A 21,807-nucleotide genomic window follows, 5' to 3' on the forward strand; every position below is an offset into this window, starting at 1 on the left:
TTCTGTGCAGCCCCTACAAAGGGGAAACGGCCGCGTTCAGCCAGGGCTGGGATACAGCTCCACAGGAATGCCGTCACCTCCTGCTCACCCGAGTGCAGCTCTAGAGAGACTTTCTCTCTCTGCAGCTGATTCTGTCACCTATTACCTATGTCACCTATGACCTTCCCTCTGTCACGTGCAAAGATGGCCCTGGAGCCACTTCAGATCACCTAACAAAGCCCTGTCTGCTGGCATTTGCCCCCTGAGCAAACACGGTGGCCCTCCTCTTACGTGTAAAGAAGCTTCTCTTTCACGCGGAACAAGGTGGGTTACCTCCAGGGCTGCTGTCCTCCCGCCAGGGCAGCACGATCAGCTCCCATCTCTGAGAGCAGCCAAACTCTTGCACCGGCTGCGGTGTCTGCCAGGACCCCCTTCTTCACAGGACAGCAGACCAGCCTGCCATCATCACAGCTTCAAAGTTAAAGAGGTCTGGAGCCAACCTAATGGTTGGGAGAGGTCCAGATGGACAGCCCTGAGGACTCAGACAGGCTGCTCCTCCGCACACAAGGTATGTCACAGCTCATTGGCAGAGTCCTTGGAGCCCCGGTGCCTCAGATAATAACACTCCTGTCTGCCATTGCTATTGAAAACTCATCGTGACAGGCACAGCCTGTTATTACAGGTTTGAGCAGCTTCTTCCCAGCAGGGCTTGAACCTCAGTTTGGGCCTCCAGGCGCTACAAGCATCAAAAGGATATCCATTTTCTCTGAGTTGCCTTCAGCTGCTTTCAGATCCCAAACGACTTTGTGTACAACACGCTCCGTACAACCTTTAGAAATCCCTAAGGTGGTTTTCTTCCAGTTTAGTTCTCGGTCACCTTCCCTCCGTTCTCACAAGTGCCAGGAGCGAGGCCCCAGTGCCTTACCCTGCACCTCTCCACTGCCACCACCACCGCTGCTTGCGCTTGGGCGGGATCATGCAGCACTTTCTTCTCCATCAGTCCCCACCACAGGCCTTTGCTGGAGCTCGGGAGGGCTCCTTGGCAGGACACGCGCTCCCTCCCTCTCATCCTGCAGATTCCTCTTCTTGTTTTGAGCACAGATGGGAAGCCCTTCAGAGAGCAAAGAAATCAGGTTTGTGCTGCCCCTCATCATGCCTGAGCACATCCCTGCACTACACAGGGCTGCTCTTAGCACATATTTTATTCTAGTTACTTGTTTCAACATTAAATAATGAAATGGGAGCCATTTAAGTGTGACAATCAATGTTTTACACTGCAGTGCATTGCCGTCCTGGTTTGACGGGCGCTACGGTTCTTGTAGAATATTTATTGTGACTCCTTTTGCTTGCTGCGTTTCACATTTCAAATGGCTCCTCGGTGGCAATGGCAGATGAAAAGGCAGAACCTTGCCGCAATAAAGCCATGGAGGCAGCATAAAGAGAAGAGCTGGCACTAGTCCTATCTGCCCGAGATAGGCAATTGGCACGTAAGTCCTGCGCAAGGATGTATATACAAGATGATGTTCAAGGTTTCACGCCCTGGTGTTATCCGCTAAGGTCATATCTGCTTTGCCGGTTGACTCCAAACCCGGCCTCTGTCTGCACTGGTTATTCACAAGCGTGCTCTCAATGCACGCCCAGGCTAAGCTCCAGCAGCCTGGAGAGGGAAATCAAGGCTTAGAAGAGCCCCTTAGCGCTGATCCAGCTCCCCTTCTAGTAGCCCAGATGGCCCGGGGAAGCCAGCACGCCGCAGGACCGTCCCCCTGCTGCTCTCCCAGCACAGCCCTTCCCCAGCCCAGCGTGGACAGGCTGCGCCTGGCTTCCAGCGGGGTCTGTGGCCAGCAGAAGATGGAAAGCCCACAGCGCCGAGGTGCTGCAGACTGTTTGCAGGTCCACGTTTCACCTGGCCGCATAAACACAACTTGGAAGGCCAGAAGAAGGGCATAAGAAACCCTCCATCCTTTCTTGTTTCTTCTTTCTCAGCTCCGCTCTTCCCTGATCGAGCTGCTGCGGGGAGTTAAAGAGGAACCTGACACCTCGGTGATTACACTTTATCGCTGATTATACTCTGTGTCATCATATTTTACATCTCCTGCCATTTCAGTCCAAATGGACTGTGTTAAAATAACCCCTTACTCAACGGGGATCCAACCCGAAGATTGCTAGTCAGGTTTTAAGCCATATAGTCTTATTAGGCGATTCCTTTCCCTTCATCCTCGGTGGAACGTCCCATCTGGCCATTAGAATTGATGAGAATCTCTGTATTAATTTCACCAGGCTCAGCTCAGCCCTTTAAATCTACTCATTAGCATCTTGAGTTAGATCTGCTGCATTATCAAGTTAAATACATTTTTTACATCCCTTAATTTCTACCAGCTCTACCGAGCTGGTTTACAGCACAGAGGAGAGCTCGGCTTTCATTCCAGCTGCTTGATCTTCAACAGCATCTTAATTACATCCCTATCACACGCTACCGACGGTTAGCCACGCATGACCCAGCACTGGCCCAGGCTGACTCGCTGAATTCGGGGCGAGTGTCCAGTGCTGGTAATTTTTGTTTCTTTCTGTTAATCAAAGAAAAAGGTTCTGGGACACTTTTGAGGACCACGCAGCGGCTCGGGACGCTCTCTGTGCAAAGCCACTTTCGGGGCAGAATCACTAAACGAAGCCCGTGGCTGTGTCGGAAGCAATTTGGCACAGGACGGGGGCTCAGGGAAGCTCCTTCCTCAGGAGCAGCGCGCTCTCCCCAGCTGGTTGGGTGCGTTTCTCCCTTCCTTTGAGTTGCTCAAAAGTTTATAGTGAAACGCACAGTTCAACACGAGATAGGTTTTTAGGGAAAATTCGCACAAAGAAATTCCTCTGTTGAGGGGTTGTCGTTAAACGCAGGGGAAAACGGCCACTCTAGAGCACAGCTCGGACGGGTTTTGGTAAGCGGAACGCTGCCTTCAAGCCGACTCCCAGCCTCTGCTGGCTCAAAACCGTCCAAAGGCTTCCCGGCTCCTCGCTGCCGGCGCGTTTCCCTCCGCGGCGCTCCGCAAGCGGTCCCCCGGCCGCCGCGCTTCGCCGGCCGCCTCTCCCCACCCGCAGGGCCGCTCTCCCCGGCAGGCGGCCGCGGGACCCCGCGGGACGCGCCGGCTCTCCGCTCCCCCCGCCCCGGGGCCGCCCCGGCCCCTCCCGGCCCCGGCCCCCGCCGTGCCAGGCGCCGCGACCCGCGCCTCCCCGCCCGGTTTCCGCGGCAACGGGAGCGCGGCCCCCCCCGCCCCCGGGGCGCCGCCGGCCGCCCCCGCCGCCGCCCGGGCAGTGCGCAGGCTCGGCGCGGCGGGCTCGGCTCCGCACACCCCATCATGGCGCTGCGGCGGCCGGCGCTCCTCCTGCTGCTGCTGCTGCTCCTGCCCCTGCTCGGTGAGTCCCGGCCGCCGGGGCCGCCCCGCCGGCCAGCGGCAGCGGGGCCGCCTCGCCCCGGCCGCATCCCCGGGGCGGCGGGCCCCGCCGCGGCCGCGCCCCGGGGAAGGGAGGGAAGGGGGATGCGGGATGCGCTGCCCCCGGCCCCGTGGCGGGCCGGGGGAGCGGGGAGATGGATGCGCTACCCCGGTGGCGGCCCCGGGGAAGGGGGGGATGCGCTGCCCCGGCTCCGTACCGGCGTGAGCGTGGGGAGGGACGCGCTGCCCCCAGCCCCGTCCCGGGGAGGGGAGGGAAGGGATGGGATGCGCTGCCCCGACCCCGGGGGGATGCAGCGGGGGCTGCGCGCCGCCGTGCCGGGGGACGGGACGGGACGGGACGAGGGGTCCGGGGCCAGCCCCGGCGCCCGCAGCCAGGGCTGGCCGGCTCCCCCGCCGGGTACCCGGTGCTGCAGGGAGGCGGGGGGGGGGGGCGGCGAGAGAGGGGGGAACCAGCCCAAAAGCCCAGCTCAGCGAGGAGCGGGTCCAGGGATGAGGGTGCCAGGAATGTGCAGCCTCGGCAGGCAGGCAGGGCGGACACTAGTGCCTATTCAAGACCAGGCACAGGCGCCTATTGTTCCGGGGGCCCCGCATGAATGTTTGCAGTTTTAATTGCAAAAACATTTGCTAATTCCGCTCAGGAATGAATTTGGGCTCATTTGTTGTCTGGCTATTAATAGTGGGGGGGATGAGGAGGGGGACAGCAGCCGGTGGGCTTGCCTTGCCCTCCCCCAACCTGCCCAGACGGCAGAAGGAGAAAATGGGATGGAGTGGGGTTAGGGTGACAACCAGCAACTGATTACTAAAATACCCGGGGCTGTGCACTCATGCACCTGTGTACAGACACACAAATAACTGTTTTGGGTCAACTCAAGACTGAAGTGTATTGAAATACTTCAAACAGTTTATCTAAGGACAAAACAATTCTCCAATGACTCCAAAATAACTCACAGAGCCTCTTGGGCCTCAAATAAAGTGAGATTTGGGCACTATTTACCAAAAAAGCAAGCAAAGGGGTGAGAAGATGACTCCGACGCTCATCTGCAACGAGGAGATGGTTGTCACGCGCTCCAGGGTCTGTTGTTCACTTGCTTTACTGTGGTTTGTAGCAGAAACAGTTTCAGCAGGAGAAATTGGGAGTGCCTGATCCTGGAGCATCACGTAGTCTTCCAGGTGCTAACTCTGGATTCAGATGCTCCCTTTGAATGAGAAGAATGACAGACTTAACACAACTTTTCCTTACAGTTGGGCTGCAAGGTAGAAAGGTACTTCATTTCCTTCCTCCGTTATGTGAGCAGTGCCTAAGTGTCCTGGTGAATCTGGCCTAAAAGATAGCAAGACTGGAAATGAACTACAGATACTTCTGCATTTCTTTAGACAGACAAGAGTTGCTAAAAACAGCCAAACACGGCTAGTTTCACACCTCTTCCTGAGAACACTTATCTGGTGAGTAAACCAGGCGGTAACAGGATTTGCTCTCCGTTTAAATACTATGGGTTCTGGCCAAATCGGAGTGCCTCATCCTGCAATGATTTCCAGCTGTTTTCAAATTTGGGGTCATAAGCCCAAAAGAGTGGGCAGAAGTGAGGCTGAGAATAAAAAAGTTTGTTCCGCTACTCTTGACTTAAAATACAGCGGGGCATCCCACTAAGTTAAGGTTACGCTGTCAGCAGTATGTAAAATTAAACACGTACTGAAGTCCGCAGTGTTGGTGCTGGATAGCGAGATAGGAGTGAGACCACAAGAATGTGTTTGATGCTAACTGACTACTTGGGGGAAAAAAAGGCACAAAAGGAAGCTGACAAAGCTAACGAGATGCTGAGATCCCAAGCTGCAAAACTCTGACCTGTGTGCTTTAGGCTATAAGGTGCTGCTTAGGCTATAAGCGCTGCGGAGCAGGGATTGCCTCCTCCTACAGTCTTATTGCCAGAATGGACCCTGCTCTCGATTATGGCCTTAAAACATTGCCATGAAACAGGAGCCAGTGAAACAAGGAGTACTCAGAGCATACCCAGCTCTAGGCACTAAAAGCATGTAATGATTCTGCGCATCAGGGGAACGCCATGGATGTTATACTAGTGGAAGTTATTGGCATCAGTGATGGAAAGTGGGGCTTACAGTTGACATCAGTGTTATGTCCTACCTTGAGGTCTCTGTTGCAAGCTTCCCCATGGAAACAAACATTTGGATTTTGAGGATTTCACATGTGGGACTGAGGGGAGAGCAGTGGAGCCCTTCCCAAAACTCCTGTTGAAAATAAAACATGTTGATACCTTGTAGTCCTTGATCCAGCAAGTCCCTGGCACATTTCAGTTTTAAAGCTCAAGGTATTCAAATCTCCCTTTGATTTAATTCTGAGGTTTTGGTAATATGTTGGATTTTGCAAAGGGCTTTTCAAAATCTACAGCGTAAAAGTTCTCATTTCCTTTTTTTTTTTTTAATATATGAAGTCCATCTGTCCCAGCCACCAACAACTGTTCCGAGTCAGCTGTCAGTGCCAAAAACCACTCAGTGGAAATGTTGTTAGCTCTGTTGCAGTTCTGATAAGTTGCTTATTGGTACTTTCTGATGGGAAGTATTTGCAGTATTGCTTTCTTTTCAACAGGCAGTACAAAATTGGGACAAACAGCTTTGAGAGCCATGCCAAAATCAGACGCTTAATAACATCTTCAAAAAAATTCTTAGGAAGGGCTTGGTGTTCCTATTTGGGTAGGCAATATCTGGCATCACCACCAAAGAGTAGTTGGATGCACATCTACTTTACAGCTGTTGACAAAGAACGTGACACCAGCACATTCCCTCTTGCTCTGAATACTTCTGAGAATTACTTGGTTACTGAAGCCCAAGTAGATTCAAAGAGTAAAATGTGTTTTTTTTAGTGAGGAGAAAGAGCTGTGGACTGAGCTGTTGCTCTGATTGTGAACTTAGGTTCTTTTACTGACCTGTTTATTTTCCTTGTACAAGTTGAATTCTGGGTCTCTTGGCCCGCTGCAACTGTTTTTCATTTATCTGTCCACACACTGAGGATTTGCACCAGGAACACACGATGAGTTGCCAAAAATCACCTAAACAAGTAAATAAAGCGGAATGAGCTTCTCTGCATTTAGCTTCACAAATAAGGGCAAAAGCTGCTTTACATAACGGCTGTGGGTGGGCCTGGATTCCGAGTCTCCTGCCAGTTTTGCCCCAAACTTCAGCCATCTCCAAAGGCTAAAACATTGATTAGCCCCGACTTGCTCCTGCTTTCCTTGCAGCTTACTTGGATTATTATTTAAGTTTCTCTTGCAAATTGCGTTCCCTGCTTTATCATCCTTAGCGATGAGTGTTTGTGTGTTGAAGCAGAACTGGCCTCCCAGTTGTATATTTAGAGCTAATGCTTCACAGTTGATTGCATCAAGCCCTGATGATCCGGAGAAGGCTCGTGAACGCCTTACAGAGCAGGCGTGAAGTGGTGGGAGGGAGTTAGCAAGGGGAGAGATTTCCACAGACCAACAGGATCCTGAGTCCTTAAGAGTCCTTTTCTGCAAAACAAGAGCGTGTATTGCTAACGTGCCCCTCAACAAGATAAAACAACTGCTCTATGCGTAAAAGCTGGTGGCCTGCTTTGAAACTGCTGTTTATATAAAAAGAGATGAATTCAAGATATAAAATTAATTAGGATAATTACATTCTCAATCTGGCTTCTCTATCAACTGGAATATGAACTGCACCATATTTTTCCAATTGATAAGGGCTGTCTGCCTTCCCTCTGAGCCCCTAGGGAGTATCATGTTTTTATGAGACACAGGATCAAAACCAAATTCAACCACTAAACATCAGTTCCATGTAGTAGAGGAGTAAGGGTGTGTACCATGCCACAAAACCCATTCCTTTGCTGAGTCAGGACATGGCCTAAGAACCAGTTAATGGCTTTAATTGCACTAATGAATGTTCTGGACTCGCTCTTAATTTTCACCCAAAGGGCCTGGATTGCTCTTTGCATACGCTTCTGTCAATAGCTGTGCTTGGGGCAGAGGAAATACCTGCTGGGTTGCAGTCCTCAAACTCCCATGCTGGAAGTGAGAGTTTTCAGTTTCAGAAAAATAAACAATAACATAAAAACTGGACTTTTTTTTGGCTGGAAAGCTCAGGTCTCTGTTTGCTTATGATCCTTCAGAGTGCTAACACCCTCAATATTAACTTGAGATTAGAGGTATTGTTTGGAGAGTTTAATTCTTTTTCTAGAAACTTACCAGCAAAAGAGTACATCTGTGGGGAGCAGGACAGCAAGGCACTCCATGGACTTCAGCAGAACATCGGTCTCAAGGATAACCAACTCCTCACAAACTTCTGCTCCTCATTTTAGATAAGCAGAGGTCAAGAAGGCTTCCTCTGGGGATAAACGTTGAGGGAGGTGTATATTGAAGATGTTTCCTGCACAAGAATGGCCAGCTGAGGTTCTCTTATCGCTTCTTCCTCAGCAGTCGCTAACTTTGATTGCCTTGCTGCATTTCATACTGTAGGAAAGCTTTGTGTGACTTCTGTGCAGAAATTCAGCTGTCTAACACACAGCTTGGAAGTGCAAAACCAAGACAGCTGCATAATTGAGCTGGTGCCCTGTTCTTATTAGAGCACCATCCTAAGCCAGGCCTTCAAATTTCTTAGGAAAAAAACTAATATGCAAGAAGCAAGGTCTAGAGAGGGTGTTCCTCTGCACTTCTTAAGTGTCTTGTCAAAGCTCCTTCTCTGCTGTGTTGGGTACTGAAGGAAATTGCTTTTGGTGCATGTTCCAAACCAGACAACTGGCAGAGAAAAGACCAGCAGATGCAGAAGCAAAATTTATAAATGGGAGTTGGCAACAACAACAACAAAAAGTCATCTCTGCATTTTCCCCTGCGCCTGAGAGCACAGTTGGGTAGGATTCCCATGAACTCACCTGCAGACTGCTGAGAGCCATCAAATGGGAGTCCAGTCAACACTGGCCTGGCATTAACTAATTAAAAAGAAAACCAGCCACATACGTGCTGTAACCTGACAGCCCACAGGTACTTGAGATAAGCTCAAAAAATTAATGAGAATTGTTCTGTCATGCAAGAATCACTTGTCAGTGTAAATAATATAATGTATTGGGTTATGTAGTGCCCCTCGTGGGATGGAGCACAGGGCTTAACACAGAATCAGTTACAAGGGGAAATGAAGGTTTCAGCGCAGCAATGTATGAAGTAGATGAAATTGTGTTCAGATAATGCTCAAGGCTTTTTGTTTTTTTTTTTAAAGTCATAAATCCCAGGGATTTCAGAGTTAAAGCCAGAACACACTCTAACCTACTCCCATCAGCGTACCTGATTATTACAACACAAATGTAAGATCAGGGGGTTTTTAAGAGTCCTCTTAATTCATTTGGGCACAGCCAGCTCATTTGAAGGCATTGAGCTTTAAAACTGCAGTGTGCCAGGGACTTAACTATATCTTTGGCATGTGGCTAAAAGGTAGCAGTTGACAATGTTCAGCAGTATTTCAAGATTTTTAATTGCACTATTAAAAATATATTTTGGTGGCCTAGGTAAGATTTTCTGCTGAGCAGATTTTCTGCTCAGCAGAAAATTTCTGCTAGGTTAGATTTCAGTGGATTTTCTGGAGAAATCCACTGAAATCTAAGGGGATTTGTTCCCGTTACTAGGCGGTGTTTCTAATGCCCATGGCCTCTTCTGAAAATCCCCGCCTTAATAAACTTTGGGGCAATTCCTTATATAAGTGGCTAGCATTTTATGGGTAGGATGTAAATTGGGGCACTTTGTTTTAGACTCCGTTTTGAAGGGTGGAAGTATAATACTTCTAAAAATTCAGGTCCATTGAAAGCATCCAACTTCCCTGCTCGCTCCCCCACCTGAGACACCTAATTCACCTGCCATTTTTGACGGTCTTGTCCAGTATGTCTCAAGATGTGTAACCATGAAGTCCTTCAATGGTTGCTGAAGGAGCCCATAATATTCTACATATCCAAAGTAAGTCAGAATTTTTGTTCCATTAGCAATAAGGAATAAGACTGGCAAACAATGCCGTGAAGAAAGAGAACTGTTTTGAGACAGCAAGCCTACCTTTTAACAGGGCCAGCAGTGCTCTGCACAGCAGTCCTGCTTTTCATTCCCGGTAGAAAGGTTGCGGCCACTTTACATCTCTCCGGGGTGGCTGTGTGCTCTCTCAAGCCTGCTCGATTGGAGTCAGTTGCACAGCTGAGGACTTAATGATTTTGTCTGCGCATAAATGTACAAGGCTGTGCTTGATCTTTCAGGCCAAGATCAGACATGGAGACAATATTTTTGTTTTGCTAGGATGCTTATCCTTGGAAAACAAAGGCCTTGATAGATGTTGCTGCTTTTGCCTGCATTACAGTAGCACGTACGGCTTCTGTTCACGGATAAGTGTCTTTGCTAGGTGCTGTCGGGAAAAAAAAAAAAAAAAGAGTAAGAAAAATCTCACTATACCCATTTGTGTCCTCACTCAATGAAAGCTACCCAAAAGACTAATTCATCACGCTATTGGGCTGCCATAAAGGTGAGGAGCATTCCTGAGAGTATTGGATGATAATGGCTGCATGAGCAGCCCTTGAGTCACAGCAGTGGAAAGAACTGAGTGTCCATAGGCAAGGCAGCGTCTACCACATACCCCGAGGATCCATTAAGGAGATTGCTGCCTGCTAATGGACTTCCTCCTGAGGCGCTCTGGCTGCTAACATTCTCTTGAATGATTTCCAGGAGCTTACACAGTTAACGGCAGGGAAGGTGTTGCAAAGTCCTGCAGTTCTTGCTGCTTCTGTAAAATAGCTTTTATCCCCTCCAAGGATCTTATCAACAGCTATTTTTAATACACACTTAAATCTTTGCTTTAATCTTTTTCTTCTGCATTGATCTCTGCAAAAGCCCAAGATAAATATTTCTTTATACCCACCATGTTGTTTGGAATTAGTTATTTTTAGAGCCTGGAAAACATCCGCTCTGTAGTAGTGAGGTCCTCTGCATCAGTAACATACTTTAGAAGGGGAAGTCCCAGCTCTGTGCACAACAGTGACTTGCACCTCTGGACCAGCCCTGACTTCCCCGGCCGGTGGGAGTCCCCCATCCTTGGAAGAGTGGCTTGTTTTTGTTGAGGTGTTTAGATACCAACAACCAAGGTGGAAGGAGTAATACACAACCCCCTAGTAGCGTGAATGATCCGTGCTTTGCTGACAGGGCTGGATGCACATGCCATGAAATGAGTTAGCTTCAACCGCCACGGATCTTGTTGATCTAGTAGCCTCTACAGCAGAGGAGGTGCTGGTTTGTTTCCCTCTTTGGTCTTAGCTACTCTGCTGAGATTGCACGTAGTGTACATCGATGGGGCTAGTCTGATTTCGCAGGGAGCCAGGAGGCAATGGCTTATCTAATTTCTTGTGCACGAGCAAATAGCTATTAGTTGGCTACAGCTTGGTCAGTGCTGATGGAGTTGCCTTTGAACTGGCGATCTGGAGATGAAAGGCAGAGTGCCTTCTGATCGCCTCCTGAGTCTCATGGGTTCTCCCTCAAGCAGAACCGGCTATTTGAGTTGGTAAGCATCCTTATGTACCTGGTGTTTTCCCTTCGTTTTGGCCAGTTTTCAACATCCCATAAATAACAGGGCAGTGCGGAGTTCTGCCTGCCAAAGCTGCCTTGTGCATGCTGGAGGGGAGGTTAAACCAGGTACTAACTTCTTTCTTCTTCCATCAAAAATCCTCTGGTGGGCCTGGCCAACACACAGCTGTCCTCACCCACAGGCACTGCATGCTCTCCCACACAACAGGGCAAGATAAGCCCTTTGAAGTCTGCGTTTGGGCTGGCAGCAGCTTCTAAGGCACTCGGGTGCCCCCCTCTCCCAGTTGCCAACTGCGCCTTGAGTTCTCCAAGTCAACAGCTGAGCTACGATCAGGGCTGGTAAGTCTGCAGCGCTGGATCGCTGGGGCTTTGCCAGGGGACAGAGGGGGACTCCAGATTCCAGTTCATTTGCGGTGCTCTGAGCGCATGGGAGGGCTCGGGGGCTTTTTCCTGACGTTGCTCGTCGCCTGCCAGCAGCCTGCTGTTGGTCAACAATAGCGCTTGTTCTCCTCGCCCGGGGAGGCTCCTGGTGTTCTGCTGCAGGCTCCTTGATCCTCCTCTTTCTGCAAATATTTGGAACAGATCCTATTTGGCCGTTTTGACAGTTTGACTCGGCTATTAAATGACAAAGGCAAGCTGGACTCAGGTTCACTGTGATAACAAGTAGCTCTGCGAAGAGGGGAGATGAGGGTCAAATTCAGAGATGAGGCAGCATGCTCTGTGGGAGAAGCACAGAGGATGTGCAGTGACCTGGCCTCAACCGTTACAGCCGGATCTGGGTTGCGTGCAGCAGTTCTGCCTGCAGCATGCAAGGGGATCCCTAACCTTCTTGGCTGTAACGCTGCACAGTCTCGAGGAGAGCATGTTTTTGGAGCTTCTTGTGCTCTAGTGACAAACATGTCATAATTCTGGCTGCTTAAATATTTCCCAAGAGCTTTTCAATTCCTGGCTCATCCTCGGTCACTTCTGAGACACACATGTCATACGTCTCACATCTGTCACTCAGCTTCAAGTTCTGGACATGAGGCAAAGTCTTTCTTTGCTACAAAGGCTTCCCTCTTTTCCTCCCTCCCTGGTTTCCTTTTTGTATCTGTGTCCCTCATTGAGAAGCAGTAGCTCCTTCAAAGAAATGCGAGGGAGCCCATTTGCAGAATTTACAGCTGCTTCCCTGGGCTTGAGTGTCCTCCTCTTTAACAGCAAGCTGTTAAGCATGTTCTTAAGTGGGAAGATAAGTGTTGTTACGATCCTTTCATCTTCTGGCTCAGAGCAGGCTGGAGATAACCGATAAGGGGATGACAGCAAGGAAGATGCATAGGCACCTTTGGATTTAATTCCTACTTTGCAAGGCAGTCTTTAAAGCACATCTCTGGTGGGAACACAGGCTGGTAAAATAAAGCTGGTCCTTCCTTTCTCAGCATATGTCTTTTCCTCATGTCTCTGAGGCAGATCCTCTGTCTGTGCCAGCAGAGCTGGTGCAGAGCGAGCTAGGTTCTCCATTCCAGAGCCCTCCTTCTGGTGCTGACATTCAAGGGACTTGGCTTGAGTTGTCTCTAGACACTGTTTCGGCTGGTGATTTCATTTCCACATTTCTTTTTTTACAGCAGTCCTTTGCGGATTTGAGCTGTACTTTAAACAGGGCTGCATTTGCAGTATGCGAGTAGCAGTCTTGCACATGATGGGCAAAGATGCATTCCTCTGCAAGGATCTGTAAGAGAGCACACATCAGCGACAGCTTCATGTGGGTGGGAGTCTTCAGACCACTCTTTAACAGACTCTGCATTCAGTTCCAGAATTCCTGGTTTAGTCCCTCGTCTGCTGGCTGAAACAGGTGGCAAGCACATGCCTGTAAGGGTCTTTATTGGGGGTGGCTTTCAAGGTCAGCTGTATCCAGCCCGCATTCCAGCTCAGTCCCTCTACCTCATCTTCTGGCCTAGCTGGCTCTGGGCCATCCAGCCCAGAGGTTCCTAACCACGGTACGCACGCTGCTTGTCAAAAACAAACCACTTGAAAGTAGTGTGTCTGTGGCCCAAGCCTGTGCCAACCTGCTGCATTTTCCTCCAAGGAAACGGGGAAAAGTGGTTGGGGCAGAATGCGTCAAAAGCTCAACAACACCTCTGGGGCACGCACGCTGCCTGGTGCGGCAGAGAGCCGCTGCTCATCCCAAGTCCATGTGAGAGGAAACGGCACCTGCGCGACTCCAATACGTGGCAGGAGAGGCTGCCTCCGCAGTACCACGGTCTCTGCTGGTAGCAACGGTAGCTGTGCAGATGAAGTTGGTGAGCTGCTGGGCACGCTAGGCCTAGGAACATAGGTAAAAGTCGAGCTATTTGAGTCAGGGAGTTAAAGCCTTTGGCAGGGTTTTGGCACGTTTTGCAAGCAAGCGTGGTCCAGAGGAGACGATGCCTACTGCACTGAGAAGACTGCACCCAGGTGCTGCCGTTGAGGGGGCTTCAAAGGAGCCCTAGCTAGCGCCAGGCTGTTTCCAAGTGCCTGCTCCTGTCTCTACTGTTGTGTTAAACAGAGGCTTCTGCTCCCAGCACTCTGCACGCTCTATGTGGTGGCAAGCCTTTTACAGATGAGGCTACAAACCTTCCCATAGCAAACCCCTGTCTATCTGCCTGGCAAGCCTCCCCTCTGCTTTATCTGGGGAGCTGCTGCATAGCTGAGCAGTGCTGGCTTTTCCACCCTAGAGCTCTTGCATCACAGACCAAAGTGTGAACAGAGGCTGCAGCCTCCCTCTCAAATCAGCCCCCAGTGCCTCTGCACCTTGCTGTTACTCAGCACTTTTTACTGACAGGGAATTAAGTAGGATTTCTAGGTCATTGTGAGCCTGTCAGGAGGAATCGTCTCCTGTAGACCTCATTACCAAGGCTCTTTCTGCAATGCCAGACTTCAGAACAATTGCAGCCTGGTTCCCTAAACACTGACTAATGAGACAGAGCTGTTAGCAGCATTTTGCTAAATAAAGGCTGTTTCTGCCTGAGACAGAATAAAGCCAGACTGGATTTTCTTAGCTGTCTCTCACACAGAAGGTATTTCAAAGGACCCTTATTAAAATAATGAGCTAGATGTTGCTCTTGTGGTGGCTGCATAGGGTCAGTGCTTGATGCTAGTGCCAGGTGCTTCCCCAAAGCAGTGACTTCAAGTAACTTGTGCTCAAGTGACCTAAAAGCCTCTCCAGCTCCCTTGGTTTCAAGGTATCTTGAGCATTTACCTGAGCTCGTGTGACTTTGTCCTGCTCTGATAGTGACTTGCTGCCTCAACGGTGGATAAGCTGCTTGTAGCTCTTGCTGACCTCCATTTCCATGGGTGCCATAGGAGGATATTCTTTGATCTCTGAGTTGTAGCAAAGCTTGCTCAGCAGTCATGTGCATGGCTTTGGAAAGGTAAGGGATCCAGCATCTGAGCAGGTGGAACAAGTGGGACTGCCAAGAGGACTACCTTGTATGGGTGCTATTCAAAGGAGCTGGAGGTTTGCAGATTGCCAATAGGAAGCAGGTGAGATTTGTGCTTGTACCTGGATGCCGAGCAGAAAGGACACAGCCCCCACTTGAGTAGTCTGAGGCCAGGTAACTTCTGTTGATGTTCCTGTAATGAGATTTTTCATCCTACCTCTCTTCCTGTTGTCAGAAGGGCCTGGATTAAAGATGAACTCTGAAGCATGATGGGATGGGTCTGACTGCCTCTGGCTGGAGCAGGCACAGGAGAGCTGGGGATTATTACTTGGCCAGTTTGCAGGTTTGTTTGAAGTGGTGCTTTGATGTGGCAATGGGAGTCGATGGAAGGTAAACGGTGTCTAGACAGGTTTTTCTCACTCTCTGTTGTTGTCTCTGAAACAGCAGAAACGGTGCCAAACAGGCTGAATGGCTCCAGGATGCGAGAAGCAGAGCTATTTCTAGAAAGATGGAACAATGGTTCTTCAGGAGAATCCAAGCCAGCTCTCGCTGAACCCTTGTCGAACCTCCTGCAGGTGGAACTGCTCCTCTCTGTGCCCCATGCCCTGCCTGGATCAGTTAATTGCAGCTAGATGCTATTAAGGGTGAGGAAGGGGAAGTCCAAGAGGTGGCCAGTGTGTTTCCAGGTGAGCTGGCATGGCAGAGAGGTACAGGAGAGGTCCATTAACCAGTGCTCTGGCCGGCAGGGTTGGGAATCCAGGAGGTCAGTTGATTTTGGCAGCATTCGAAGAGGGATCAGGCTGGCTCCAGCAGTAGTATGCTGAGAAAAGACTTCCTCAGTTTGGCTAGCTGGATGCTGCCAGGATTTGCCCAGCAGAGCTGGCCTGCGTGCCCAGTAACAACTGTAGCCAGTGGTTCAGCTACACTGGGAGGGGAAGAAAAGGCAGGCCATGATCTAGAGAGACTTGTCGCTGGCTGGCAAGCTGTGCTGTCAGCGCGGTCTTGGCTCTGATGTGCCATCTCCCCCAGGCTGTTTGGGAGGGGAAGTGGAGACTGCATTCAAATGCCTATTGTCTGTCCTTCAGCTGGGAGCAGAGCCAGAAGAGAGAGAGGCTCTGGCAGCATCTGATACAAGGGGCAGATGTTAGGGGAAACATACTCATCCGTAAAACGCTGTCACTGGGATTTTCAAAGGAGCCTCAAAGGTTAAGTGCCCATGTGTTGGAATGTGCACATGAAGGTCAAGAGAGAAGTCCTGGGCTCCTGGGATTCCTGCTGGGCTTGGGGAAGCTTTTTGAAGGTAGCTGTTGCTACTGGGACAAACCCTCGTGCAGCATCTGTGGGTTGTCCAGGTGACTGCTGTTCTCGGCCCCATTTGCTTAAGCATAGCTGGGGAGAAGGGCAAAGGCACACAGTGCCAGATTTAATCTCTTGGGGGGCCTTCAGAGGTGCGCAGTTGAGTTCGGTCTGGCTCCCCTCTCCTGTAGCCAGCTGCCAACTTCTGCAAACATGAGCTGAAAGCAGAGTATTTCCTGACCCTGCCTGTCCTCTCCCTTCACCCCTGCCAAAGTAGGGCTCGGCCACAGGTTTCAAGCAGAGCTGGAAACTTGGCACTGAGGCAAGGAGCAGAAAAGAGCCCAGCTTGCTCTCCTCTGTCTGGGTTGGCTTCTGTACTGCTGTGGGGAGTACAAATATGTTCCCAATCTGTTTGCTTCACTGACGTGACTCCAAGACACACAGGCAACAGATACACTGACCAAGAAGGGGCCATTGTTAGAGGGACCTTCTTGACTGTGGCTCTGCTGTAACCAACCGACCACTGCTGCTCTCCAGCGCTGGACTGCAGCCTTCCCCATGCTTCATTCACAGGATCCAGAGCGCTCGATCCTCCTGGGTCCCCTGCGCATCAGCACAGACAAGCCAGGGGTTAATTCCTGTTTTACTCAATTTGTCCATCTATATGCCCTGATCTGGCCTTTTGATTTAATGCCCATCTCTGGCAGGCAGGTATTAAATCAAGCTGTAGATAAAAGAAGTTACGAGCATTGCTTCCCTGTGAACCACCCCAAACATTCACTGACACATCGCTAATTGCACATAGGCAGACAGCCTGAGCAGGCAGAGAGCTTGCTCGGTGCTGGAGGCTGAGCAGCGAGGAGCCAGGGGAAGGGAGTGATGGACTGATGGACAGGTTAGCATTTCGGCTAAGGAGGAATAAGGGCCCCAAGAGAACCAGAGAAGAGGAAGGGAGTTACCTCATTTGTTTCCAGCAGCCAAAGTAGGGTTGTCGTCTGAGAGGTATTTCCTTAAGCTTTATCCAGTCCGATTTTAGTTGCAACTTTTATGAACAATAAAGGCTTCCATGGTTTCCCTTGGAGGAACTGGAAAGAATCCAAATAGATTTTAGTGCTGAGAAGCAGATCCTGTTATTAATGTCAGCCTAATCATTTCTTTCTATCTCCTTCCCACCTTTTTCACCATTCATACTCCTAAAAAGCCTGCAGGCGGTTATCAAGCCCAGTCCACCCTCTTCCTTAGGTGCTTCTGAAATTGCAGACCAGATTGCAGCCTCCCCTGGCTTTTAGGGTCTGTGAGAGCATTTAATATGCCTGCACCAGACTGGTGGGGGGATTGTCTCCCATGCCTCAGGAGAGGCCTGGCAGTGTGACATGTAAACCCCAAAGCTGGCAGGACAATGAAACAGAGCTAAGCTGAACTGGGGAGCAGCACATAGCCAGGAATGATCTTCCATGCAGAGCAGCAACCCTCCTGCTGCTGAGCCTGTGTCTCTCTGGGAAAAGGGCCTCTGACCAGGACTCAACTGGGAGCGTTTGGCTGAGAAAATTCTCTGCTAAAAATAGCAGCAGGAGATGTTTAAGGAGAAAAACAAGTCAGGGTCTGGGAGAAGTTCGTTCCCAGATACGTGGCTAACTCAACTCTCCCAGGACAAGTAATCTTTTAACCCCTCCATGCCAAGGCTTGTTTCTGCTCTATTGAACAAGCTTGCCTTGGTCAGGAATCCAGGTTGGGACAAGCCAGAATGGCTTTCATCCTCACTCTTTGCTCTGCCATGGCATTACTTTCCTCCCTCTTCCCCTGCTCATTTATGCCAGCATATTCCTAATAGTGCTCCATGTAAAGCTTTTCATCTTTGTCTTGTCTGTGACTTCATTTGGCCTCCCTTTAATTCCCGATGTACTTCCTAAGAAAATAATCTCTATTGAACCCTGCAGCACAACTCCCTATGCAGGTTTGCAGCCTATGCTCAGGCTGATGTTAACAAGGTAAGTCTTTTCACATCTTTTCCCGTGATTCAGGGCTGCCCTTAGAACAATATTGCCCCAACTCACATGTCTTCAGGCCTGCACGTGGCTCGTGCAGCTTTCTACTGAATGCCTTCTTCCCTTGTAGATCTGCATCCTTTGTTCTGACAGATTCACTGCAAAGCTTCAAAGCTGCCTTACAGAAGACGGCCCCACCTCTCCAGTGTGGAATGACAGCAGTAGTTTCACAGGCTCTTGGTCGCACGCTCATAGGCAGATGTGAATGTTCCCTTGGTGCCTGCAGTCAGTCTCTTGCAATGTTCATTTGTACATGTTTTGTGCAACGCATTAGCTAGACAATTCTGTTTTATACCCGAGGCTAGAATTATACACACACAAAAGACAAAAATTATACTGTAAAATCGGAAAAAATGTTCTTAAAGAGAGAGCTGTTTTCAGTCTTGTCATAAATGATTTCTCTGTGTGCTTGCTCACACCCTCTCCTGTTCCCTTCTCTAGCCTACTCTCAGCTCTTGGCTCTGATGACTACTACTCTCTTCCCAACTCCCATTTTCCACAGGAAGATGACATGGTTGGTCTCTGATAAGCAGAACTTCAGATCTGTGTTTTGTTGGTCAAGCTATAGGCTGGAGGAGAATGGAGGATCAAGAGATTAGAGTCACAGACAGAGGAGTAGAGGATTATAGGCTAAAACCCTGCGAGTCTCTGTATTGATGGTTGGGACACAGCCAGACACTAAAGAGTATTGCAAAGCCTGGTGCTGATAGCATATCCGCTTATTTCCTGTCTTTGCATTTCAGGCAGCTTTTGATATATGTGTCCTCATCAAAAGCCAGGGTCAGGCAGGTACCGAGCATCCTAGCTCCTGTCGAAGTCAAATACCTGCTGAGATCAAGTCTGTGCGTTGGCTGGCGCTCAGCCTGGAAAACGTCACTTTGGCTTATGAGATTCTCAGCAATCCTTGAGTCAAATTCCCACACAAGACAAAAATAAAGGAACTTGCCCCTTTTCCATTACAGTTCATTCTGTCTCCCTGATCCTGTCCATAGATCCCTGCCATGTCTCGCTGATCTGACTCTGCCCTGGAGACTTCTCTTAGCATCTGTCTGCTGCAATGAGAGCCCTGCCGGGAGGAAGGCAGAGGACAGGAGGAAGACCATTGCCCCTGGCTCTTATCACAGTTATCTGCTGGTTCCCTCCCACTTTGCACTAATTTGGTATCAGCATCTGCCACTTTTGGGAGGAAAGGGACTTGCTGAAGTGAGAAATAACGTAGATGTGCCTGTATGGCAATTCTTGGGGCTGGCTAGGGAAACAATGGAAGGCAAGTGGGAATAGGCAGGAAGGGTTCGTTTCAAATCTGCCCTGTGCAAATATTCCCACTTCTCTTCAGTGCTCACCATTTTTGTTCCTGGCCTTTGCTTTTGCTGTTGTAAGGCACTCTCATCCGGTAAACAGATCACAGAGTGGTATATGCACTCTGAGATATACCGGCTGAGACAGTATGTTCCTTACTCTTCCTGTGGCTTCCCACTCCTCAGTTTTTTTCCTCCAGTGAACTGGAACTGTACATCCTTACCGAATTGCAGGGGACACTGAATTTGAAGGGACTGAGGCTTAACTGATAAATGTACAGCATTTAAACAGATGAAAATGATCATGGGGAAACACTGCATGTGAGAACCTCAGCAGACATCCGGGGCCCAGCCAGCTGTATTCCTTGGGTTTTCATGCCGTAAAGCAGAGGTGGGGTTGGGCTGACCTCCTGAGATCTTCCCATGTCCCATTTTCTGTGAATGCACTAATTTTCATGGTCCGTCTTGGCTGTGAGCCAGACCAGTTTGAAGATGTAATTACACTGTCCATTTGTTAATGAAAATGGCAAGAACAGGGCTCAGTACAATGTGACTGTTTTGATACATTCCTAGCCAAGTGATCTGTAATTGTTTCCTTGTTGCCTTATTTCTCTTCTGGCTTTTGCCAAAGACTTGGTGCAGCCGTAATTAGAAGCTCTCCTGCCTAATGGCCTTCCCTCAGAGCCACACAGTAAGGCCACCTGCCCCTGTTTTTTTCCTCCTGGAGAGTCAGCATAACATTGCAAGCCCAAAGCATCTGTGTAAGGGGCTTGACCTTAGAGGCCAGTAGCAAGGCAAAATAAATGATCTGGGCAGGACTCAGTCCCCTGGTTAGTGGTATCTAATACAACGCAGAAGCCACGTGCCCTATTCCACGTTGCTTACCCAAGGAAAATGAGATTTTCAGTTCAGCCTCGCGTTTCTTTCTTGGGAAGGGAGAAGCAATTCAGGAGTGCAAGGGCTGGTAATAACAGCCTCTTCTATGCACAGCTTTCCTATTCATGTTTCTTTTCTGTTCCCTCTCTGTTACCCTTCATTCCAGATTTTGAGGGGCAAATTCTAACTCCTTCCATCTTTTCTTTGAGTTGAAGATGGCCCGAAATTCTGTTACAGAAAGAGATGCAATCTGACATGCTGCAAACTCTCTAGCCCTTGCTGCTTCCATCTTAATCTCTTTTAAGTATTAAGTATTAGTCATCCACCCAAGTATTGCTTCTCTCCTGTCTTGCACGTACGTTCAGTCCTTTCCAGGAGAAAAGCCAGAAACTGGGGTATGAGCTTGGGAAGACAGGAGAGCTAGGACCAGATCATGCACAGATTAAAATGTTGGGCAAGGCACGTACAGCCACATCTGCAAAGTATTAAATGCCCATCTTCCCCTTAATGTCAACAGCATTTAAATACCTTTGCGGAGCTGGGTCTTGGTCTCTCGAGCCGTGTCTGATCTGACAGGTGAAAATCTATTTCAATAAAATGGGCTAAGCGTGCTAGGCCCTCCGACCTGGGAGCTTTCTCCCCAGGTTGCTAGCCATCGGCTTAGCTCTGGCTCTCTCCTACAGCATCTGTGCTCCCTTAGGCAGAGCAGAGCATGAGAACCTACTGGTGGACTAGGTCCAAGCTCAACATGTCCAGCCAAGAGCTCAGGCTTATGCTAAGGCTGTGAGTAAGCTTGAACTCTCCCTGTTCAGACAGCTCTGGAGCATGGCTCATGATGCCTCCTCCTAGCACAGGCCTAAGGATTTGCAAAGTGGGTGGTGTGCAAATCTGATCTTGAGCATAGGCTGTCTCATTTTTGTGAAGGTGCAGATATGCAGGGCCTTAATATCTCATCTCTAAACACTGCAATGCCATGAGCAAAACTGCAACCAAAGATTGTGAAATTCTTACCTCCAGAAGCCCTTGTCAGGTGGATATTTGAGGCAGTGTGTCTGCAGCTGCATCCCAATGTGATGAAACCAAACTTTGGGAAACCATCAGAAAGCACTGTGCGGTCTTCACCAGGCAACACCTACACTTCCCTCCCTGCATGGGAGAGAGGACGAAGGTTTGCTGCAGAAGGAGACTGCTTTGCAGAGAGGTTTTTGTCTTAAGAGGGCTCTGGATCTCCTTGATAGCAACCTGTTTCACTACTGAGTGTGGGTGTGTAAGCTGTGTGTATACCAATGGCTTTGCTGTCTGATTAGGAGGTAGAACAGTAAATCCTCCTGTCCAAAAGGGGGAAAAAAGAAAAAAAAAAAGGAAGGAAAAAAGATTGTGTGCATGGCCTGGATGCTAATGAGCCCTCTTCTCTGCAGCAAATGCAGTCAGGTCTTTCAGGTGCTGGTTTAAGTCAGGGGATTTAAACAGGTTGAGATTTTGTTCCAGAACTGTATGTACTCTATTGGCAGACAGGCATCTCCTTGCCTTCTCTAGTGGTGAGCAGGAAGAGAGTGAATTCAGAGCAAAATCCAAAATTTTCACATCTTCAGATGAATGCAAATACTCAATGGTTTTCCACACAACTTTGTCCTGTGGGGTCCTGGTCCTGCCGAGACCACCAGAGACTCCCTTATTATCAGCATTTCAGAATAAACAAGTGCTATCAGCTAGGTACCTAGGAGAGGAGAAAAGCAAAAGCCAGAACCATGTGGAGCGCCAAACTCTGCTCTGTAATACTGCATTTGCCTTCTCTGGGTTAATTATGCTTCATGTTCCCTGCCCAGGCGGGCACATCTCCTCTGTTTGTAGGTGTCTATCAGAGAGCTGGCACCCTTTTAACTGAGCAGTACAAG

General features: G+C 49.4%; 1 protein-coding gene and 1 long non-coding RNA gene across 5 annotated transcripts in view; one reads left to right on the plus strand and one right to left on the minus strand.

Moving 5' to 3' along the window:
* The first annotated feature begins 3,205 nt into the window (after positions 1–3,205).
* The window catches only part of JAM3 (junctional adhesion molecule 3), a 32,595-nt gene continuing 13,993 nt past the window's right edge, over positions 3,206–21,807 (plus strand). The window contains exon 1 of the mRNA XM_072884602.1: positions 3,206–3,381. Coding sequence (XP_072740703.1) covers positions 3,324–3,381 — 58 coding nt within the window. The 5' untranslated portion in view covers positions 3,206–3,323. The remainder of the gene's footprint in view (positions 3,382–21,807) is intronic.
* On the minus strand, positions 4,341–21,049 carry LOC140661837 (uncharacterized). Of its 4 annotated transcripts, XR_012045912.1 has the most exons (9): positions 20,924–21,049; positions 17,748–18,039; positions 16,653–16,778; positions 9,494–9,833; positions 7,649–7,829; positions 6,676–6,937; positions 6,359–6,481; positions 5,560–5,663; positions 4,341–4,615 (listed from the first exon to the last, which is right to left on the minus strand). It is a non-coding gene; the product is annotated as an uncharacterized lncRNA (long non-coding RNA). The 4 variants fall into 4 exon arrangements; XR_012045913.1 differs by lacking the exon at positions 6,676–6,937 and having other exon boundaries at positions 7,649–7,787; XR_012045910.1 differs by lacking the exon at positions 6,676–6,937.

This window comes from Ciconia boyciana, chromosome 20, assembly GCF_034638445.1.
Source record: "Ciconia boyciana chromosome 20, ASM3463844v1, whole genome shotgun sequence".
NCBI classification, from domain to species: Eukaryota; Metazoa; Chordata; class Aves; order Ciconiiformes; family Ciconiidae; genus Ciconia; species Ciconia boyciana.